This window comes from Musa acuminata, chromosome BXJ2-4 (genome assembly GCF_036884655.1).
Source record: "Musa acuminata AAA Group cultivar baxijiao chromosome BXJ2-4, Cavendish_Baxijiao_AAA, whole genome shotgun sequence".
Classification (NCBI taxonomy): Eukaryota; Viridiplantae; Streptophyta; class Magnoliopsida; order Zingiberales; family Musaceae; genus Musa; species Musa acuminata.
In genome coordinates this window covers 12,095,329-12,114,479 of record NC_088341.1, presented here as the reverse complement: position 1 = coordinate 12,114,479, position 19,151 = coordinate 12,095,329, and the positions used below count along the sequence as shown (strand labels likewise).

General features: G+C 42.9%; 2 protein-coding genes and 1 non-coding gene across 5 annotated transcripts; 1 reads left to right on the top strand and 2 right to left on the bottom strand.

Moving 5' to 3' along the window:
* Window positions 1–294: 294 nt before the first annotated feature.
* LOC135610057 (jasmonoyl--L-amino acid synthetase GH3.5-like) lies at window positions 295–4,105 on the bottom strand. 3 transcript variants are annotated; one of them, XM_065104020.1, is made up of 5 exons: window positions 3,948–4,105; window positions 2,881–3,184; window positions 2,680–2,781; window positions 1,760–2,580; window positions 295–990 (listed from the first exon to the last, which is right to left on the bottom strand). In XM_065104020.1, the coding sequence occupies exons 2-5, from the start codon at window positions 3,159–3,161 to the stop codon at window positions 446–448; spliced, it is 1,749 nt and encodes a 582-aa protein (XP_064960092.1). In that variant the 5' UTR covers window positions 3,162–3,184; window positions 3,948–4,105; the 3' UTR covers window positions 295–445. The 3 variants fall into 3 exon arrangements, with proteins under 3 accessions (XP_064960092.1, XP_064960095.1, XP_064960091.1); XM_065104023.1 differs by having other exon boundaries at window positions 2,881–3,181; window positions 3,948–4,093; XM_065104019.1 differs by lacking the exon at window positions 3,948–4,105 and adding an exon at window positions 3,579–3,887 and having other exon boundaries at window positions 2,881–3,181.
* Window positions 4,106–13,733: 9,628 nt separating this feature from the next.
* Window positions 13,734–17,584, top strand: LOC135610056 (S-type anion channel SLAH2-like). The gene is made up of 6 exons (XM_065104018.1): window positions 13,734–14,286; window positions 15,075–15,284; window positions 15,404–15,937; window positions 16,033–16,803; window positions 16,911–16,942; window positions 17,019–17,584. Exons 2-6 carry the CDS (start codon window positions 15,090–15,092, stop codon window positions 17,335–17,337), a joined length of 1,851 nt encoding a protein of 616 aa, XP_064960090.1. The 5' UTR covers window positions 13,734–14,286; window positions 15,075–15,089; the 3' UTR covers window positions 17,338–17,584.
* A 981-nt stretch (window positions 17,585–18,565) lies between these two features.
* On the bottom strand, window positions 18,566–18,638 carry TRNAA-AGC (transfer RNA alanine (anticodon AGC)). The gene has a single exon. It is a non-coding gene; the product is annotated as a tRNA-Ala (tRNA).
* Between the last annotated feature and the right edge of the window lie 513 nt (window positions 18,639–19,151).

Genomic DNA, 19,151 nt, shown 5'->3' with positions numbered 1-19,151 from the left:
GGAGAGGCATGAGTGGAATGTACTCGACATCATTCTGGAGGGCAGCTGGCTCGCTCTCCGCTTCGTGTCCGGGGGGGGGTGCTGTCCCCTAGCGAAGTCGGGCAACGTCGAAAAGCACGGAGGAGATTGCTGCTGTCCGTGTATGAATGCATCAATCCACGAGCCTGGTCTCCACGAAACATGCATCTTCCAAATCATTTGACGCATGCATTGGCCACTCGTAGAACGACATCGAGTCTCCTATCAAGAATTTAATGTCATCAGAGTATATATTGTGCAGTAGATTCACCAGGCTTGCGCCAGAAATCGACTTTGTCGCATCGTACATTCAAATTTCAACCGCAATTGATTTGCACCACTGTTCTTGCAGTAGAAGCATGAATATTTACAGGACTAGAGAGAAGAAACACATCACAGAACAGGATGGAGACACAGAAGAGGTGTTTCAGATGGCATAGGCGGTGCTAAAGTAACATCCTGTGACGTTCCTACACAAGATCTGCAGCACCTTGCTGTTTGACAGGCCAACAAAGCGTGGCGTCTTGAACTGACTCAGCGCCGCTCCAAGTCCAATGTAGTGCTCCAATATCTTCTCGAACGTCCCCCTGCGTACCACCCGAAGCTCCAGAGCTCCAATGGCACCTGTCTTTCTAGATCCGACGTAGCCGGCGTCGATGAAGGACAGGTCTAAGATATCGCAGCAGCTACGGAGAACTTCCTCGGCTGTGTCAGAGCTTAGCTCCCAAAAGATCACATAGTGTCCGGGCTCCGTTGAGGTGTCGACATGGCTGGTGAAATCCACAACCTCGAGCTTTTCCGCGGCCAGGAGCTTGGCTGCTTCCTGGACAACCATCTGCAGGTCTTTCTCGGTGTTCTTATCGATGTTGATGCTCAACATCAGGCTTCGCCTGCATATGAACTGAAGCTCCGGGGTGGAGTTGTGGAAGCCGGCTACCCTTACCACGTCTCCCAACCTGTACCGATACAGACCTGCCATGGCGATGCACAGATTACTGCTAACGTGGGATGAAAAAGAAATCCAATGCTGTAAGTGGTGGCATTTAACCAGATACGAAGATGACAGGACACCGAATCGACACAACTAACTGATAGCATCTGTTATAAGAAGAAGGACATGTGCATCCATCCCTAACAACATATAATTTGGAAGATTTGGTGAAAAATAAAGAAGAGATTGCTCCGGCGGCCAATGGTTTTAGGGTAGAATCCAAAGTAAACAGTGTGCTTGGTGGGTGGGACACAACCCAATGCCAACACAGCCAATTAAGTCCAAACCACGCATTTGTCACAATCTAAGCTTGATGATGATACCTACACGATCAACGTCTTTTCTTCCACAGTAAGACCAAACTAGTTTTGTTTCAATCAATGCCAACCCTTTACTCGAAAGACGCCCATGGCTACTGTTCTAAGTCTTCTTACCAAAGCCCAAAAGGACACACGGACATCCAAATTAGCCATCGGAGCAAAATCAAGACTGCTTATTTCTGAAATAGCTAGCATGAACAGATATCAGTAAAGTTCATGAGGCCATTTCAAACTGCCCTTTTAAGTTCTTCATCTTTCCTCTGCACCACTCTGGCATACTAGGTAGGCATGTCAAACTGCTGATTGCAAAATCGATTCTAATGTCCTTACCAATTTTGTTAACGAGCACTTCATCACAAGAAGATTTGCAGCCACTACTAGAAACGAAAAGGAGAAAAAGGTAAACGAAGAGAGCGGAGCACAGTAATACCTGCAAAATTGGTGATGACGATTTCGTACTCTTTGCCGACTTCAACTTGGGTCAGGCCGACCGGCTCAGATTCTGTATAGTGAATGGTGGAGGCAGTTTTCGCCAGCTGCTGCCCCTTGGGTTTCTCCAGAGGGATGAACTCAAAATAGCCAATGTTGGGGAGCACAGCAAAGGAAGCCAATTCAGGAGGAACACTCGGGTTGACATTAGCACCGATCCATCCTTCCGAAGACCCATAGTCGGCACTCATGAGGGGTAGGCGTCCTGCATAATGCCTTAACTTCTTCGAGTATGGCTCCATGGATCCGGTCATAATGCCATAAACATACTTGGCGTTGGGCCAAAGCTCCGGGATCACACCATACCAGTTGCTTAATCTCACGCACTTGCTGCATATAGAGTCCGCCAGGCTCGGATTGGGGCTCAAAAGCTTGGACACGGCCTCACGTACGGATGGCAGGGTGATTCTGCTCGAGAGGACCCCTTCTCTGATATCGGTGCACAGCTCCTCCCACACCTGCTCGAAAGTTCGAAAAGCATGGACTATGCTGTGAGCAAAGGTGGAAGAGATGATCTGCACCTCATCCGAGTACATCAGCCCACACAGGAGGTGGCAATACAAGGACTGCTGGAAGTCCGAACCAAATATAACTTCGTCAGGACTGGTGCACTGAGAACGGATATCCTTCATCGTGCGCTTGAACTGTTCGCTCCTGTACACATTGGTCGTAGCAGTCGTCGCAATAAGGCCCCCTTTAGTTTTTGCCTGCTTGCTGCCGTAGATGAACTGCAGAGCTTTTCCATTCCCGATGGGATATTCTCTGCAGACATCAAATTTGTAGTAGCAGTGATGAAGATGGCAAGTTCGTCGAAACAATACGATGAGAAAATTGGTCCTTAATTGTGTTCGAAACCCATACCGGTTTCTGAATGCAAACGAAGTCCGATAGATCTGCATGGTGGTCCGAACTAGCTCATCGTTGAAGGGTATAAACTTGGGCCTCCCCTGTGTGGTACCAGAACTGTGGCAATGCAAACAAAGCTTCTCTAGAATTAGCAAGGACGGACGCTGTGGGCGGAGGCAACACCACAAAGAGGCACGAGTCCAAAGGCATCATCACCTGAGTGAAATCGAAGATATAGGCTTCCCCGTGAGAACGGGAGAAGTATCACCATCCGCAATCCTCTGAATGTAAGGCTCCAAATCGCAATGAGTGACCAAAGGGATGCAGGCCTTGAAGCTTTCAGGGTCGGTTCTTCCTCCGAGGCCAAACTTGTGCAAGTACTCTGCTTCACCATTTTGCTCGAGAATCTTTTGGAGTGTCTCCCTCTGTGTCCGGCTAGCGTCCTTGGTCAGCGCTTCGAATTCGTCTATCACGCCCTCGAGGCTGACAACTCTCATCTTCACAGGCGATATCGGTACTGCTGCAAATGAGAAAAAGTTCATGTCAGCATAGCAGAAAGTAACGGCCATCCGAGCAGAGTTCAGTAACCAAATGGCAGAAGCGCATCGGAAACATCGCGCGATTAGTATGGAATCAAGAACCATATTCGATTAGACATGGGAGTCAAAGCTTGCAGAAGAAAAAAGATTCAGACGGCAGAAAGGCAGCTGAAGATTCCTGCAAGCGACAAATTCCGAGAGGAACAGCAAGAATATACTACTTTCCAGACCAATTAGATTAACCGGTGAAAATGGTAAAAAGGAAAGACAGGACGTGAAGCAAATCTAATATAAACTAGCATACGAAACCAGCAGATCAGGGAAAAGCAATTCAAAAACATGCGCAAGAACACCGAAACGAATTCAAGGAACCACTTCCTTCGAACGAAGCCATGTGAGTCAGGGGAGAGCCAAGCATATCCAACTCGCGACCAAGAGGCGATAGGCCAAGGAATCCTCAAGGAAGAGGCATCAAATCCAACAAAGGTCTCGCCTTTGGGCACCTGCCACCAGCGGCTCCACCCAAAACCACTCGAAGTAAAAAAAAAGGAATCCAGCCGCTAAGAACCGCTCCCTCCTGGTTCCCCGCCCTATCAGAGGCCTCCGTCTTCGGATCAATCACGACTACACAACACGATCACGCGCGCCTCCTCAACGCAGGAGGTGATCTATTTTCCGAGGAAGGAGCAAAGGGGGGCGAAACCAAGCGAAAACGATTGCTATACATACGCATCAAGCTCTCACCTTTGTTTCTCTCTCTCCCCGCGAGAGAACCGTGATCGGGAGGCACGAAAGGGAACGGCTTTCTTCTTATCCTGCTGCCACTTCGCCCTGCCGATGCTATGTGGCTGCCGCGGAGTGCGGATCAATTTATAGCGCGAGCGAGGAAACAAAGCCTTGTGCGCAACGGCTTAGAATAAACAGATATAAAATACGATTAAAAAGGGCCCTTTCTTACCTTGTCGTGCATGGTAGCTGCATCTCCATGTCACACTAACTGTCCATCCCCGGTGTCTCAACAATGGTGACAGGTGGCCGAGACGCCAACCCCCATCCCCCCCACCCAAAAAAAATAATTACAAATAGTGTTATAATTGGATTAAAATGTCAAATCAAATTCATATACAAAAATATATTATGAATAAAAGAAGAATATATAAAAAAATAAATTATATACTGATAGGAGGAGGAGGAGGAAGTAGTGAGAATGAAATGATTGATTGGATTGATCCGATTTTGGAGGGAGGGGCTGGGCATGTCCAATCATCTGAGTTTATTATAACATGTATTCATGTGGATCATGAATACATGATTATTTACAACCAAAAGAAGACAAATTGGGTATGAGGGAGAATACAATGTAGAGATGGTATGAAGGCAAGGTGGGATATGGAGAAGGATCCAAGGCCGAGGTGGGATCGGATACACACGATGTCACCATCCGTTGTGATGTTTGGGAACCTCCGGTGGTGAATGGATCCGCCTCTCTGCTTCCATCACACCGCGCACACATACAAAACTATGCTTTTAGCAAAATTAACACCCATGACAATATCCTCCAATATGTTTTTTTGACTTGACGAAATTTGACCCTTCAGATTTTGCTATTCAAAATCTTTATCAATAAATAATACTTCGGATTGTTTTCTTTCGTCTTCTCTTCTTCTTCTTCTTCTTCTTCTTCTTCTTCTTCTTCTTCTTCTTCTTCTTCTTCTTTTTTTTTAGTTGTGGCAGCTTAGTCCATAGATCTCATCTCAATCGTGTGATGTACTTGCAAATTCGATACTCAGCACCTCATACTATCCCAAAGTTTCGTCACAAAAACTTATATTGCGATCCAGAAAAATTCTCAAGTCGTTTCGATTACGACACAACTAACTTGATTTATATATACCGATCCTTAGCTCATCTCTTTGATTGTTTGTCTCACGTTACATCTTCTAACTTTGACACACACACACACACAAAATCTCCTACCGTGATTTGGTTGACTCCACCGTGATGTTATTAGTACGAACCGTACTCGGACTTGTCGATGGAGAAATCCAAACATCAAGATAAAATGATGGGGGGGACGAACCTTACTGCACATTCAAATTATTGGCCACTTACTTTTCTTGTTCACACCCGTCTCATAAGAAAATAAACCACATCGTTGACTGTAATTAATCTTTGGCACGGTGAATCCAACGCAAGCACGACGACGACATGGGATACTAACCCCAATTCAAGAACAACAGCGACTCATAGGGCCGTAATACTTGACGACGGAAATATTACCTTCTTAGCACTGCCTTGTGGAACAACTACTTGAAAACCCAAAGATGTGTGTCCCAAGCAAAAACAAGTTGTATCGGATGCATCCAATTAGGAGAGGTGTTGATGATTTTGACGTCTCTAATTTTCTCACCAAAAGATCACAATTGTCGTTGTTGTTGTTGTTATTATTATTATTGTCTGCATTGTGTTACAAGTATCTAAGCACCGATTCGTGATCGTGATGCAAATGTTCATATTTGCACTTTTCTCAAAGATTTAATATTACTACGATTCCAAAAAGATTTAATATTACTATGTTCATATTTAGAACGCAAAATTAGTGGTGTGTTGAAATAACAAAAATAAAATCACTTCATAAAGTTGCAGCACAAATTAAGGCATTACTTATTGTCTGTGTGATTTAAGTATGGACAAAATAGCTTTAAAGAATTATATTAAATAATCTTATTTTATGTTATTTTTTAAATTAGGTTTATTTTCTAAAAAAAAATAAAAAGACTTATTACTTTTGAAACTCTTATATATATATCAAATCATATACCATCAACGACCACTTACAAAATTATATACGAAACCTATAAGGATAGGTCAATTTCATCTCATCTCATCCAAATAGGTCAAGTTGGTTTTGCTCGAATTGGAATCGAAACCAAACTTCATCGATTCTAAAATCGAATTGGAGCTGAATCAACTTGATGGCTTGTCAATTTCAAACTAAATCAAAATCGGTTTTTGATGGTTCAATTCCAATTTTTGGTTCCAATCAATGAGTTTTTATTATAAAAAAAGAAGAAAAAATTGATCAAAACCATTTTGATCGATTGTTTGGAGCTATTTGAGATGAACAGTTGAGATAGAAAAATAAAAATAAGAGGTCGTCTATGAAGATAAATACCTGTCCAATATTTCAACCGAAGAAACGATCGAAACATCCTACGCCAACAACGATCGATAATTTTATATCAATTTTTTATGTCATCAAGACTCATATATTGGAATACATCCATACTTTTAAAGGTGCCATTATCATAAAAACTTAGATATAAAATTATAATTTTTTAACTTTTTAATTAATAATTAAAGTTTCAAAAATAAAAAAGAAGAAAACAATGGTTTGAACAGGTGAGGGATACGTCCAAACATAATAATCAACACCGTGGCAACCAAATAAATAAATGAAACAAATATACACAAAAAAAAAAAGGAGAGATAGTAATTTTAGGAGAAGAAATATCTTTCACACCTATTTTGATAAACACCTAACAGATGTCGTACTAATTCAGCATCTTTGACTTGGTCAAATGATTATTCTAATACTTCTCTATCTCATACGACTCAAACAAATATATGTAATTGGATGTTCTTCTAGATTATCCACCCCAACCCACCCATGGATTTCGACCTCCTCCGATCAGCCAAAGTCAAACCTCATCGCTTTCTCGCTCGCACTCAGCTGATGCGACAATCACATCAAGATGACTGCATCCTGCAGAAGCGTATCAAGAGAAACAGTATGGTTGTGCTTTCACTCACAATCAACTAGATGGTAAATATGCACGCAAGAGAAGAGAGCATCAGAGACCCAAGTTGCGTAGGCAGGCATCGTACCTGCCTCCTACAGAAGTCTATGACTCAAAGCATACTTCATGTGCTTGCGATAACGACAAAAGGAGGTGACGATTGTGATTGGTCTCACATCCCTTGTTCGTCGACAAAGTCATGCATGACTTGTGCTTGTGCTGGGACGACGTGATTCATGTTGGGAAGGCGACGAGAAGAGAGAAGGGAAAAGAATACCGGCGACTGTTGGGTATGGGCGAGAGAAACCCTAGCAAGCCGTGATGATGATCGAGGTGTGAAGAAATATTGAGTTTAAAGATTCGTATAACTCTATACAAAATCTTGCAATGAACCATATAATTCATTCTTCTGTACACTATATATAATATATACATGTATATACGAATATGAACATATAGTTTCACATGCTTCTCCAATTCTTCTGCATCGCAGATATCGTCCTTCGTATTGCCTAAGACACCCCTCTATTGTTTTAGGTTGATTTAGCAGCTGGATGCTAAATACGTACAGCTACCGTTCCTCTTTCAAAGTATTAGAATGTGACTCCATAGAATACAGAAATAAAGAGATGTTGTTGTACCATGGAAGCTTGGCGTATTAAGTTGTGTTGACAATAAGCTCAATACCTACATGAATCACATCAAATCAATGCGAAAGCACGTCTTCTTCTTGACGTCAACATCGAATGACTAGTCTACCATATGAAACAATTTTGTATCATGTTTCTATATAGGTCGTGTATTTTTATGTAGATGTACACTTCCTTAATCATATGGCAGCCACCCAACGTAGACTGCCTCCGACTGCAAGCCAGTAAGGTTCGACCCCCATGCATTCCTACGTATTACCAAGTCATTCATGCGTGTAAGGCCACAAGTACCTAGAAAATAAACACGACCGAGTTAATAATAGCTAGAATTGCATCGTGACTGGTGAAATATCATCTGGTCTAATACGACCAAGTTGTACCCGCTCTTATTCTTAATGCATGGTGCTTTCCCTACTCGAACAACGTCTCCAAGCTAATTGACCTACTTCGATCACATCTTATAGTTGAAGTGGGTCGAAAGAGAAAATTTACGTGGCACTCGCTCACTTCTAATCTATCTATTTTCCTCAAAAAAAAAAAAGAAAAGGAAAATCTAAACAACATTTGATCAGATCTTCCTGCACAAGTAGTTATGTGCGAGGGACGAGCCAGTCGATTGAGGGCGATGGAAACCAAATTCTTTTAGGGTATTGAAAGCAGCTTGATGACTGGTTTCATGGCGTTTGTTGAGATCTCCATGTCATCCGAATATGTCGGCGACATGACTAGCCTGATGAGATTTCTCTGTGGCTGGTTTCGATTGACTAGTTGAGATCTCTATGTCATCTAGTTTCATAGCTTGATGACTAGTTTCGTGACTCTAAATATTTGGGGGGACATTAACATGGCAAGAGCAGTGGCAGGCATTCACTGCAAGTTTCAAGTGAGTCTACTCTCTAATGTATCGCTCTCTTTGTCCTGCCTAACCATTTATTTTCCAAGTTCATTTAGCATTAATACAACATGGCAAGTTGCACAATCTTTGTTCGCATGTATCATAGCTGCCATTTTCTATGGTAGAGAATCAATTGCATCTGCTCCAAAGCATGGTTTTGAGAGAAAACCATGACGACGTGGAGTTATTTTTCACACCAACATAGTGAAGATATTCGATAGATTATCACAAAATTTACTTGGCGTTTGGAATGCAAGACATGAGAGACGGCGCTCTTCCATTCGGACCGACTGAATCACCTCATGAATGCATCTCGAGTGATTATTTGATACTTGATTCTGATGTTCTTATGACATCGTAGTTACTGCAATGCAAAGGTTTCAAGAGTGATTAATGTGAAAGTTAAGAGTAAGATTGCAGGATGACGCCAAAGAGACCAAGTTTCAGGTTAGGCTAAGATGGCTGCATAATTATGCCAAATAATGATAAGATTATTATTCATTCCCCTGAATACCATTTGACAAATGAAGCTAAGCTCAATTTCCAGCTAATTCAAATATTTGTATGATCGAAATAGTTATCTATAATCATGTAATAAGAACCATTGAGCCACCTTCACACGATTTTCCTATCCACCCTTTAATTCTTATGCATCTTGACTGCTAAAATTGTCCATATACGATGGGGCCTATGTCTTGAGAGACACAACTTTTAATAAATAGATGCCATCTGCCCAATCCAGTAGGGTCAAAGTTTTCATTTAAATAAGAAGAGCATATGGTGTCTCTAATGGTCCTTCGATCCTACCTAGCAATAACTAGTCAACTATAAGCCAAGAAGAACAGATAAAAAGTGTTTTAACTTGTTGGACTGTGTGTTAGATTTAGATTGGTGGCCTACGAGGTGTTGGTGATGCAGTACAGTGGAGTTGACCTACCTTTGGGATATAAGTGGGGTCTTAGGTATCTGTTCAATTAACGTTACGACAAAGAGCAAATTGGATGCTTGAGAGAACAGCAAGTACAGTACACTTGTAGTGGATGTGTAGTCTGAAAACCACCAAGGAGACACTTTGGATATCATCCAAAGTACCCCTTTGGGGCTCAGGAAGAACATGGACAGCATCCAAGCATGCCATTGGATCAATGGTCAAAGACTCCCCCCCCCCCCCCTGTGGATGGCAATATCAAAGGTAAAGAGCATAGACAAGGATTAGGTTTTAAAGTGGACAACTCAGGATATCCAATACTAGAAGAGGTGGGAAGAAGAGAAGGTATGCCAAGTGTAGGGTAAGTCGCAAGTTTGGGCCTCTTGATGGTGCCCCTGCCTTCTGAAAGACGACTCGTATGTAATTGGCTATCTTATTATCACTGCAAATTCTCTAAATCAAAAGTTGCTCAACATATATCCATTTAGAAAGCTTACCAACTTTTGGTTGTCGACAAAAAATATTCTTAAATATCTTTTATCAGCTAATCAACATCGCAACGCATGCAATTTATTTTAGGTTTTTCCTATGATATACCGAACTTCAATTTAGAGGGATAAATGCAATAATGTTACTCTCGATCGACAGTATCTGCTTCGATGGGATTAGAGAAGAACAAAAACATATCACCTGCATTTTCGGTGATCCACCATGAACAGATCGTGCCACTTTAGGTGTCTTCTCTTTAGAGAACACATAACCCTGTAACTGTCACCTTCAGCATCTGATTCTTTCCCATCTCTAGCCGGGCAAAGACATAGGAACAGCATGTCCTTGTGATATATCTTGTCACCAAGGCTAAAAAGATACTTGTGTGTCCTCAGGCCATCATCATCTCATGGAGAATGTTGGTGGACTCGCCTGTTGTGTGACGTGCGATTTACTTCCGACGTTACTTCTTCCATGTCAGCTCGAGACGAAGAGGAATAGGGCAGATCAAAAAGGTGTGCTCTGTAGTATACTACTTGGCACTAGGGAGGAAAGAGGCGAGGTGTTGCCGTGCGCTCTCCGCATAGCTCTTTGCCATGCGTGGTTTAGTGATTTGGTTCCGTGAGAACTATTCGGGTGTAGCGCAATTTCACGCACAGCAGTCGCACGGTGTTCGTGTGATACTGTCGCGCGTGCATCTCCATCCACCCCAAGTCACCCATCTGAAACCCTTCTGCCGCTGCTTGTCTTCATGGAAGCAAACAAGTGAAACGACAAGCCCTCTCTAGTTATTTTTCGTGGTAGCACTTCGTTCACCCTGGAATGAAGCTTGTCTCTTCCCAGAGGGAAGGAAGACATCCATTTGAGGGTGCCTTTATGTCACTTGCAACATCTACCGAAAAGAAAACATGTAAATATTATCATATATATATATATGCTATTACATCTTTTATTTATTCACTATTGAACGGGCGAGTAGATCCTAAACTCATCTGCAGTAAATTACCTACTTGCAGGCATCCAAATCTTACTTACTATTGAATAGGAAAAGACATTTAAATGAGAATGCTTTTATGCGAGTCTGCGGCAGCTTCTTTTTATCGTTCTCACTTGGTTGTAACGGTAATGGCAAAACTCCTCGTTATTTGGCTTCTTCTTATGTTTCCTCTATTGTTTGTATCATGAAGCTGTATTTTGACTTTGCATTCATTCATCCACATCTTTTGATCTTCCAACATATCTACAGAATCTTGTCCCTGTCGAAGGCAATTTCATGGACAGTAGTGCACTGATAAAGATTGCATATATTTCATGGCCACGAGCAATCCACACTTCCTTGCTGTGACATTAATTGGTGGCTATGACTAGTATTCGACTGAGATCGACTCTTCTAATATCGTCGGCACGAAATGTGGACTCGGCAACTGATCGGCATTGGCGTTTCCGGGCGGTCAACTTGCAACGGTGATCCTGATGTTTCCGCATGAATGCACCATCTTAGAAGGACGACTCTGAATATACAACGATGGACGGACGCAGGCACAGCAGCCACATATTTTATGGCGACGTGGATCTGTGAGAAGCAGATGAAGAAGGATTTTCGTGGGTGGTTTAGGTTCACATCACTGATATCGGTAGTCCAGTGAACAGAAGAGAGATGATAGTTAGGGTAAGATGGCAGCGTTGGGTCTCTTTCCTCAACCATTAAAATGGCACCAATGTTTAACGTGTAAGAAAGTGACTTCATCGATCTACGAAAACGAAGAATTGTTTGAGAAGGCCAGGCTCAATGCTAAAATCCAATTTCAAAATTCCAATCTATAAAATGGAATTAATGTCTATTGCTGCGTAGTCTCGACATCCTTATCCCTGAACTCGAGCTCCGGCTCATGGCGAATTTGGTAGAGTGATTACCCACTCACACCCCCCCTCTCTCCCTCTCTCTCTCTCTCTCGCGCACACGCACACACGGGGATTTCTTCCCAAGGAACAACAGGGCCTGAAGGGCTGAAGCTAATGGAAGACACGTCCAACAGGGCCTGAAGGGCTGAAGCCCGAGGAAGCTACATTCTTGCTCGCAACCCATATGACTGTAGTGGGTCGGGTCAGACCAAGACATCAATGTCAGGTTGAGTGATGTGAGACGAGGTAGTGAAATTATAGGATTCGGCAATAATATTATAACGATTTCTTTTAGAAAATGTTATACTCAAAATATCCCTTATTGCTTTCACTTATTTCATTATAATAATATTTCAGAAATCCTTCTCATCGGGGGAACAATCAATGATTAACTAGTAAGATAAATCTATAAATTATTGAGTTTTGAATCTATATATATATATATATATATATATATATATATTCTAAAATTAATTATAATGGGAAACAATACAGATATCACCGACTTGGAGGGATATGTGTGTGCGTAATTTTACCGTGAAAAAAAAAGAGGAAAAATAGCCATGGAATCGAGTATTACGATATATTTTCTTTGAAAAAAATATATTATATGTATACATATATTTATAATTCAGGGCATAATATAAATTTTAGTACTGTAAAACTCAAATGATTTCTCACAATACAGAAAATTGTTGACTAACAATTGCAAGGACATAACAGGAATCATCATACTTGTGCCAGGAAGGAGCCTCGCACGTTCCAAAACCTGTCACGATCCAGCGTGAAACTTTTCTTCTAGGATCTTAGAGCAAGTTGATGATCTCCGTCAGATCAGTCACGTCTCACCGGGTGGTTCCCATGAAGATAAAACCCTCTCACCATCTACTCTCTGCTCGCATGCCAACTCCGCCGCCTTTCCGTTCCCATCTCTTTTGCAGCACGCACCACCGTCTTGGATTCATCGGCGTGCATGCACCTCATCACCACTTGCCGGCAGCTGCCTCCAACTTTTCGTGCCCTGGTAATGGTCCGATCCTCCAAGTTGCCACAACTTTCGGCTTGTCTCTTATATGCAGCCTATCCACTTACTTCGCCGACGTCGGAACTCAGAAACAGAGGAGCGAGTGAATGGATGACAGTAAGGCGCGACGAGGCCCAAAAGATGGATTCAGTTGGGTGCAGTCTGTAGCCACGAGGCAGAGGACGAGAATAGGCAGTAAGACCGTGTCTTCCGTTTCCGATTCTACAGTAGAATCTTCTTCAACTTGTTTGACTCTGCACCCTTCTCGAGTGCTATCTTTCATGCTTCCCAGACGGAGAGGGTGTGAGATTCACGCAGTGGCCAAAGAAATACCGAATCGACTGGACTCCACAAGTTGAAGCCAGAAGGTGCAGGGGCAAAAAAAAAGCGAAGAAAGAGGAAATCTGTAGGAGCAAATCACTGCAACTAGTTCGAAGAAAGAAAAAAACACATCTTATCCAGCCCGCGATCCGACCGGCGAGCTCCACTATGGACGGCTGAGCTCGGCAGAACTCGAATCCCCGAGCGGGCACATCCGATGTGGTCGATGACATGGATCAAACATGTTCCACGCCCGCCATACATACATGGCGAATTAGGTAGATAGATGAGAGAGGGGGTGAGTGATAGATGCCCACTCTGAGTTCTTTAGCTTCGGTCGTACTGCTGCAACTCAAGTGGGCGCTGCGGTGTGTTGTGGCCAGAGACTGCTACTGAGTGTCTCCCATCCGATGCAAGCAATTTGCCAAGAACAACACTAGTGATAAAGAGAGATTAATCTATTCAGAGCTCAAAAAGGAAGAAAATCTAACAGTGGGGAGGTTTCTCCTCTTTACAGAGAACAAACAGCTCTTGTGATCCCCATGGAACACCGTAAAGATAAAGCGATCAAACAGGTGTGGCATCGATGCTTATTCTGGTGTGCATTCTCAGGGATGACGAGCCCACTCGAGCGTTCGCCATCCTTTCCTCAGGATCACTAACCCGCTCACTGTCCTTTAGCACTCTGACTCGGCCCGCACCAACTCCGCCTCTCGCTTTCTGACGTCAGAGTCGCCGTGGGCTGGCGCTGTGCAACGTGACCAATCCACTTTCTCCATGGTTGGTGCGGCGTGGTGTCCGTGCCTGACCCTCGCCCTCTTATCGTCCACCTCTATATAAATCCTCTCGCACTTGCTCTTGCAACTCCATCTCCTCCTCCCTGCTTCCTCTACCTCCCTCCTCGTGTCGACGTGCTCTATCTATTGTTCTTCCCCATCACATCCTCTCAGAAGACTTGTAATCCTTCACCGAGTCCATTGCTCAACTCTTCCGCAAGGAATTGTTGTTGAGGTTGACGTTAACTGAAGAGCTTCGTATTTGTTCTTCCACCTGCTTTGAAGCCAAGGCTACAGGGTACGTGACCTAACCTTAATCCAAACAAGTGCCGCTTCTTTTCCTGTGTGCTTTTTATCTTGAAGAATATCCAACTCCTATGGTTTAGTCTGTATCTGTGTGTAAATAATATATGCTCGACAGCTCTACAACTTTGCCTATAATTTCATGCTAAATTAAGTGGAAGCTTTACTCGTACCTGATGGTCAGTCACACCTAACAAGTGAACCACGGAGTGAACACTCGGTGATGTTTCACAAATGTCAAGTTGTCAGGAGAGAACACTCGGTAATAATATGGCTTTTCAGAGTACGACAATAATCGTTTCACAAATATGGCCATATTATTTGTGATGTCAACTTAGTTAATCCAAGTAAGTCCGAATTAATCTATTTGATCTGCTGGTGGATTCACAACCTTCATGCCTGCAGTCCTCAGGACAATCATCCCCTTGCCTCCAGTTTTTCGTTTGAAATATGCTTTATTCTTCTGGTCTGAGAAGAGTTGCGTTCTGGCTTAGGAAGCGCATGGGGATTCTGAGAGACACACATGCTTCGACCACCGGTCCTTTTTTGTTATACGAAAGTGTTTTTTATTTGTCTCTTCCTTCTATTCCTTCTTTGATATTGATCGAATGGTTGGCTGGATTCCATTCTTATATTTTGGAAGTCCTATTATCACATATCTCTTCAGTTTGTCCCGTGTCTCTCTAATTTTTCTTGCATTCTAGTGGTGACTATGCAACGATTTGCAGAAAGTCAGTGCTCGTGAGATAACCTCTCGTGTGCTGCATTGTTTGCATGGTGCAGGTGTGATCACCTGCGATGGAGAACAGAGATCACCACCGGGTCCAGGTTTCGGCAAAGCGTGTGGCTCCCGAGGAGCTTCCACCTTTTTCGGACCAGGTTGCATCCACAGCAGCGACTGGATTTGGTGCTGTGGAGTGTGGCGATGGCATGGCTTCTCAACCTCAGGCGGCTTCCGTCCTCGTCCCTCGAGGAGTTGTAACATTCGGCGAAGTAAGTCGCTTGTGTTTGATATAATCAGATGGATCCTTTATCCCAATGTTCCTTCTGCTTTCTCTCCTATATATCGCCCTCACCATCTAATTACTTTTCTGATGTATTATCTGTATCAGGAGTCCGAATCTGGTAACGTTCATGGCTCCGCAATTTCTCTTGGCAAGTCTGCAGTGCTTGCAACACCGGAAGATCAATTAAGACATCGGTCGTACTCTCTTTTATTTAGCCTGCCAGTCTCTCCTTCGGGGCTTCACATCGAACAGGTCAGAAAGGTCATGCTCGGTGACAAAGGTGAACAGGGCGATGATGTGAAGCTGAGCCAACCTGACTCTGCTTCCATCAACTCGCAACAAACAAAGCAGTCCAAGTTCCAATCTCAGAGTCTACAAATTGTAGTTTCAGACGTAAAGACGAGCACAGATTCACTTGAGAGTAATCAGAGGGCGATCAGGAGCGACAACCAGAGGGATAAAACCTATGATTCCTTCAAGACATGGTCTGGAAGGCTCGAAAGGCAATTGTCTAACCTGCGAGGAAGGCCACAAGAACCAGATCTGGAGGCAAATGATTCACGTACTAATGAAGCAGCCATTCCTGCGATCGACCGCTACTTTGATGCCTTGGAAGGACCCGAACTAGACACTCTAAGGGTATCATCATCATCATCTTCTTCTTCTTCTCCTGATCAATCATCTTCCTGTTTGATCATCGATGCATAATTCCTATTACTCATGACATTTTGCAGGCATCAGAGGTTTCGGTTCTTCCCGAAGACAAGATGTGGCCTTTCCTCCTTCGTTTCCCCATATCTTCTTTCGGTATGTGCCTTGGCATCAGTAGCCAAGCCATCTTATGGAAGACGTTGGCCACATCTCCGTCCATGAGCTTCCTGCATGTAAGCCCGACTGTGAACCTCGTTCTCTGGAGCATCTCGCTTGCATTGATGGGAACTGTATCCTTCATTTACTCGTGCAAACTCATCTTCTACTTTGAAGCGGTGCGACGCGAGTACTACCACCCCGTCCGCGTCAACTTCTTCTTCGCTCCATGGATCGCCTGCCTCTTCTTAGCACTCGGTGTGCCGCCATCGGTTGCGGTATACCTACGCGCAGGCCTCTGGTATGTGCTCATGGCCCCCATCTTGTTCCTCGAGCTCAAGATCTATGGCCAGTGGATGTCCGGAGGACAGCGCAGGCTCTCGAAGGTGGCAAATCCTTCCAACCACCTATCCATCGTCGGCAACTTCGTCGGCGCGCTGTTGGGCGCATCGATGGGGCTCAAAGAGGGTCCAATCTTCTTCTTTGCGGTCGGCTTAGCGCACTACATCGTGCTCTTCGTCACTCTCTATCAGAGACTGCCCACCAACGAAACGCTTCCCAAGGAGCTTCATCCCGTGTTCTTCTTGTTTGTGGCTGCTCCGAGTGTGGCTTGCATGGCATGGGCGAGAATTCGCGGCGACTTCGAACACGGGTCAAAGATCGGATACTTCATTGCTCTGTTCCTCTATGTTTCTCTCGTAAGTTCCATGCCGCTGCCCATCTTGAGTACCTCGATCAAAGAGTTGTGTGTCTACAAGATGATCATCCAACAACTAATTTGGCAAATTTCTTCCTTGTTTCGCAGGCTGTGCGGATTAATTTCTTCCGAGGCTTCAGGTACATTTCTCTTTCTTAATCTTGACTTCTGTTGCTGTTTATGCCTCTGTCGCTGACTGAGGTCTTGATTCGACAGGTTCTCGCTTGCTTGGTGGGCGTACACTTTCCCGATGACCGGTGCTTCTATTGCCACCATCAAGTACTCCATGAAAGTCACCAATGTGCTAACACAGTCGCTCTCAGTTGGACTCTCCGCCATCTCCACCTTCACTGTGACAGCTCTACTCGTCACGACCATCATTCATGCCTTCGTCCTCCGTGACCTCTTCCCTAATGACATCTCCATTGCCATCACACAGAAGAAACCAAAATTCAACAAGATTCTTGCACATCTGAGATCACTTAGCTCGGAGATAAAGGACGCGGAAGCTTCTTTGTCCAAAGGTGCTTGCTGAAATTTGAGTCTAGTGGATTATGTGCACAATCCTAAAGGTCTACCTTTCAGCTAATGGCTAGTCTTCAAAGTGGTGTGAAAAGGACGAGGAACCACGAGTCAAACAATTGAGTGTACTATGTATAACACAGGTGAAAGAGAGAGAGAGAGAGAGAGAGAGAGAAGCATTAAGCTAAATATATATAACACACGTCAAGTTCGCCATCTTTAGTGATTTATGATTGACTCCAAATGTGACAGCACAAAATATTTTCTTGGGCCAACTTATCAATCTATTATTACTAAGATCAGTTATAATTTATTTGTGATTCGATTTTTCATCTTGGAACTAACTCGAGTATGTGAGGAATCACGTCGCATAACTCATTCGATTTCGATCATTATATATATAGATCGATCACATCATACTTCTTACACAATTTCGAATCAAATCGGATAATTCATTGGCGTTCACAACATCAAAATTTGTTAAGCTAACTAGCAACAACCTTAATGTGTCGCTACTTATGAGTTTGGTCGAAGGGAGAAGAACACTCGGCAACCTTCAGGTTGAAGAGTAAAAAATAATTCCTTGGGATGTGAATGGAATGGCATATACTTTCTTACACGATTCATTGCTTATCATTTTGGCATATCAATCAGTGTAAGAATCATGTGATTATACAAGTAAAAGAGTGCTGTGGTAACAACTCCAAAGGCATCAGTTCGGCTTGGTGTGTGTGATACGACTCCATCATAACAATGCAACATAATAATGAAAGGGATGATTCTCTTCAAGAGAAAGATCACACATATGATTACTACGCTGCAAATGTGTTAGAAACATAATATTTTATGTCGAATCATGGAATTACAGAAAAGTTTTGTTTGTAGATCCAGATCATAAATTGATCTCATGATGAATTGAGCGCATAGAATCAAATAAAAGAAACACAAAAAAAAAATAAATAAAAGAAAAAAATATATAAAATAATAATAATAATAATAAAAAATAAAAAAAAATAAAAAATAAAAAAAATAAAAAAACAAAAAAATAAAAAAATAAAAAAAATAAAAAAATAAAAAATAAAAAAAATAAAAAAATAAAAAATAAAAAATAAAAAATAAAAAAAATAAAAAATAAAAAATAAAAAAATAAAAAAAAAATAAAAAAAATAAAAATAAAAAAATAAAAAAATAAAAAAAATAAAAAATAAAAAATCAAAAAAATAAAAAAATACAAAAAAATTTGGAGATGCGGGGTATCGATCCCCGTACCTCTCGCATGCTAAGCGAGCGCTCTACCATCTGAGCTACATCCCCTTCCTGGCTGCTGTCACTAAATCTAATATTATATTTACTACTATCACTACTACGGCAACGTACAGGCTTTCCAGGCTTTGAAAAAGGAAGCCGCGGCTCATTCCCCACTTGTGATTGGAATTCTGACATGAAGGCACTCTCCCATAGCTCGCAAGCATCAATGCTGCGGCAGCCCTCTCCCAACCGAAAGTCTTCAATGAGCACCACACACACAACGCACACGCGCCGCACAGAAGAGAGCAGCTCCTTTCAGCGTGTTTGGTTTATTATAGTGCCGGCGCACCAGTAAAAAAAGCTTTATCATCTCCCCCAAGTGCTTCTGCTAAATAACCAACCATTTCCTGGCTGACAGCACTCGGAGAGAAAGAAAACGCCGAGACCGAGAGCAGCTCGCGTCCGTCGTGTTTGGTTTACCCATTGCCAAGTTCACAGCTCTTGGAAAACTGACACCACAGTCCGTCTCCTTCCCGTTGTGTTTATTTGATCATACCGTTGGGTGTTGCTATAAACCTT